The 4,374-nt window shown below is 44.5% G+C and overlaps 1 protein-coding gene across 7 annotated transcripts in view; it reads right to left on the reverse strand.

Annotated features, from left to right (window-relative positions):
* Positions 1–4,374, reverse strand: part of HLCS (holocarboxylase synthetase) — a 196,387-nt gene that overhangs the window by 159,131 nt on the left and 32,882 nt on the right. For all 7 annotated transcript variants that reach the window (XM_025212046.1, XM_025212049.1, XM_025212048.1 and 4 more), the window contains one exon: positions 2,383–2,565. In XM_025212046.1, the coding sequence (XP_025067831.1) occupies positions 2,383–2,565 (183 nt within the window). The remainder of the gene's footprint in view (positions 1–2,382; positions 2,566–4,374) is intronic.

The raw sequence follows: 4,374 nt of genomic DNA on the forward strand, positions 1-4,374 counted from the left end.
GGCAGCGCAGCTGGCCCCGACGGCAGCACAGCCCAGCCTGCCTGGGCCCAGCGGGGAGGTGGTGCAGCCTGCCCCAGCCCCCATGGAAAAAAAGTCTGCCAATAGCCCGCACCCCCGTATAGCCCGCACCCATCCATTTTTTTTTTGTAAAATCGCATATACCCCGCGGGATATATGCGCGAAAATACAGTACACACCACCAGGAAGATAGAGAGACTATGTTCACTGTAAAAGCAAGTCATCTTCTAGCACCTTCACAGGTTTCCTAGTTATTCCCAATGTAAATATTAAAAGAATTGTCAAGCATGAAGTCATTATTTCGCGTTTTGACAACATACTCTTCAAATGACCTGCTCAATGCACTCTGGTCCTTTACTACTTGCCTTCCCACTCAGCTATGCATACATTAGGATAAGTTTATAACTTGTGTTATGCATACATATGGAACTCTACCTTTTCTCACTAGAGATAGTGGGATTAGAGTGGTCTTACAGCTGAGATGGTCCAGGAAATGTAAGAGAGGTAAGGGTTTTTGGTGATGTCTTTTATTGGAACAACTGTATAATTGGAAGAAAGGTTTGATTCATAGATTCATAAATTGTATAGCTAGAAGAGACCTCAGAAGAGCATCGGGTCCAGACCCTGGCACCAAGCAGGAAAGACAACTGGGGTCAAATGACCCCAGCAAGGTGACCATCCAGTCTCCTCTTGAAGATTTCCAGAGAAGGTGATTGCACCACCTCTGGATGGAGCTTATTCCACAGTCTGGACACCCTAACTGCAAAGAAGTTTTTCCTAATGTTCAGTCTGAGATGGTCTTCCAGGAGTTTGCAGCCATTACTCCTAGTTTTCCCCAAGGGTGCCCTGGTGAACAGCTGTTTACCAAGCCTTTGATATACTCCCCTAGTGTAGCGGAAAGCTGCTACCAAGTCCCCTTTCAGCCTTCTCTTTTTCAGGCTGAAGAGTCCCAGGTCCCTCAGCTTTTCCTCGTATGGCTTGCCATGCAAGTCTCTGATTATACAGGTGGCTCTTCTCTGGGCTCTCTCAAGCTTGTCCACATCCTTGTTAAGGTGTGCCGCCCAGAACTGGATGCAGTACTCCAGCTGTGGTCTCACCAGTGCTGAGTAGAGTGGAAGAATCACTTCCTTGGTTTTGCTGGAGATGCATCGATTGATGCATGCCAGAGTATTATTTGCCCTACTGGCTACAGCATTGCACTGCTGGCTCATATTCATACTGTGGTCTATTACCCCCAGGTCCCTTTCATTCGTGCTGCTGGTCAGTTTGGTGCCGTCAAGCCTGTAGGTGTGCAGGCGGCTGTTCGTCCCCAGGTGGAACCCTTTACATTTTTTGATGCTGAACTTCATCTGGTTCCGATCCGCCCGACTTCCAGCCTGTCTAAGTCTGCCTGTATCTGTAGCCTATCTTCAAGCATAACCACACTCCCCTATAACTTGGTGTTGTCCACAAACTTGGCCAGTGAGCTCTTCACCTCCAACATCCAAATCATTGATAAAGATGTTGAAAATTACTAGCCCAAGCACCGACCCCTGTGGGACACTGCCGGTCACTCCTCGCCAGGATGAGACAGATCCGTTCATTAGGACTCTCCTGGTCCTACCCTGCAGCCAGTTTCCTACCCACCTGACTGTCTTGGAGTTAAGCCCACAATTCTGCAATTTCTTCATGAGGACATTGTGGGATACCAGATCAAAAGGTTTTTTGGAAGTCAAGGCATACAATGTCAACCTCCTCTCTCTTGTCCAGGTGGCGAGTTATGTGGTCATAAAAGGAGATGAGGTTGGTAAGGCAAGACCTGCCTGTGATGAAGCCATGCTGGCTGCCATTCAGAATCCTACCTCCTGCAAGCTTATCACAGGTAGATTCCTTGGTGAACTTTTCCAGGATTTTATCTGAGACAGAAATTAGGCTAATTGGCCTATAGGTACCCAGGTCCTCCCTTCTCTCCTTCTTGTGGATGGGCACAACACTGGCCCTCTTCCAGTCCTCAGAGACCTCTCCAGAGCGCCATGAGTTGTGGAAGAGTTTTGCCAGGGGTTCCGCAATGTCTTTGGCCAGCAACTTCAGCACTCTCAGATGAAGTTCATCCGGTCTTGCTGACTTGATTTATGACATTCCAGCAGCAATAAGCCAAAAAACCTAATGACTCCAAGGAGTTTAATTGTCACAGTTTGCCTATTGTGAAACTCAAAACTTAATTCAGTGCCTGAAAAATCATAACTGAGCAGGAATTAATTATTTTATTCTTTTCTAACAGAAATTTAAAAAAAAAACATGCAACAATATATGGCAAAGTAAAAGCAATGAACTTGCCACTTAAACCATAGATATTCATAACATTAGTCCAAGTTAAAGACTCACCTTCTCATGAGAGAACAGATAAATAGGAGTTAATGAAGGAACTTCACTTAATTCACAACTCAGGCCAAGTAATGTCAGAATCTCCTTAAGAACTTCATATCTCTTGGCATTACTCATTTTCAGTGAATTAAAATCCTGTTGAGTTTGCAAGGCCACAGAACTGATATCTAGCTCCAAGTGTACCTGGAGGTCAAAAGGCAAGGGAGAAAGAAGAAAAAAAAGACAGAAATGAACCACCACTATATAGCATATAAACAAAACTGTGGCTGAGACTAACAGGCACAGGAACTCTAAAAATTGTTTCACTACATAAAGACCAATTAGCACAAATAGATACAAGTGTTACAAACTGTTCAGGACAACGTGTTTAACTAGCATGTTTTCACACAATTAATTTACAAGACATTTTAGTGAGCTGAGTTTTAACATCTTAAAAGCCTAATAAAGCTAGGGTGAGAAAATATTAAAACAGTCCAGTAAATTCATAACTTCTGAGGAGATAGCACTCATATGTAAACTAGAGTCTTTTCCTGGAAAGTGTGTAAAAATGTCTTCTTGTAAGCCCACTTGATGCTCAGGTAATGATGAGCATTGGTAATAACATATTACTCTATATCAGGGTTGCTCAACTAGAGGCCTTTGGGCCATGTGCAGCCCACAAAAGATTAATCTGAAGCCTCCAATCTCCCACCCGGCTACTGCTCACTCTCTGTTGCTTTGGCAGCAGTAGCAGCAACCACACACCCAGGGGCTCTGGGCTTCCCCCCCTCCTCTGGCTTTTGCTTCCTGTTCCTACTCCAGGGGCTAAAATGGGGTGGCATAGCTCATAGTGCCAAAGGAACCCATGACCTGGGACACCCATATGGCACCACATAGGAAGGGGAAAGGTGCGGGGTGGACAGGCTTGCACTGGTGTCTTCATGGTGTGTGGCCCCCACTAGCAAGCCTCTAGGCATGCAGCCCCAAAGCATTTAGAAGTTGGATAGCATGGGTTTCCCAAAAGGCCATAGCCTTTATGAACTCGACTAGTACTGGGAAGTGTATAAGGCTTTAAAAAGCAACATCCTAATATAGGAAAGTGGACAACGAAATTAATCACTGCATCCCTAAAACTTCAAGCATTGTTTCATTAACTCCCATAATGTTCTCTTTCACACATTCTGGGGGAGAAGTTTCAACATGTGCAAGTAAAGGAATGATACGAAGTTAATCCTTCAAGAGTTAATTTTAAGGCTTATTATAATCAAAAAGCACTATAATAAGGAAGAGAAACACAAGAGCCTTTGAGAAGAGAAACATAAGAGAAAATGATCATCTAGTGAGGTAGCTTAATATTTCCTAAATTGAGTAACAGCGATGTAACTTGTATAACCAAAAGAATAAGTATATATATGGAAATACCTTGGAGCCTTAAAAATCTCCTTCCTGTAATTAAAATCAGTATAGAAGTTGCTATTTTGCAAAATTTGTTCTCCCCCACATTTCTATTCCATCAGATTTGCATTTCTATGTTGATAAATTATATCCTGCCTTCCTTTTCTCAGCTATAGTGCTGGCTCTGAACAAGATCATCAAGTGAAAAGTCATCTAATTTGGACCACCCATGCTAAAGCATATTAAAGAACAGAAACAGCCCAGTACCTCAGTAGGAAACTGACAGAAACAATAACTGTGATAGTCTGTTGTATCAGTAGGGTTAATCTAACTTATGACGCTTTCTGAAGCGGCACAGGCTGAAGCGGCACAGGCTGAAGTGTCTTGAGTTAGACTGGGGAGCAGCATGTCTGTCAGCTTTCATACTTGTAGTGCTTTCATACTTTTACTGCTCCTGAACCAGAAGCAGTAGGACCCAGGGAAAGCCCGGTGGGCTCCCACAACAGCAGGACCCACCCAACCCCACCCCCCACCCACCCCCAAAGCTGAAAGCCCCAGCAGAGGCTTCTGGTTTGGGACCATGTGGCTGCACCCGCACCCGAACCTCAGGGAAGGGGG

The sequence above is a fragment of the Alligator sinensis genome, unplaced genomic scaffold (genome assembly GCF_000455745.1).
Source record: "Alligator sinensis unplaced genomic scaffold, ASM45574v1 scaffold69_1, whole genome shotgun sequence".
Taxonomy (NCBI): domain Eukaryota; kingdom Metazoa; phylum Chordata; order Crocodylia; family Alligatoridae; genus Alligator; species Alligator sinensis.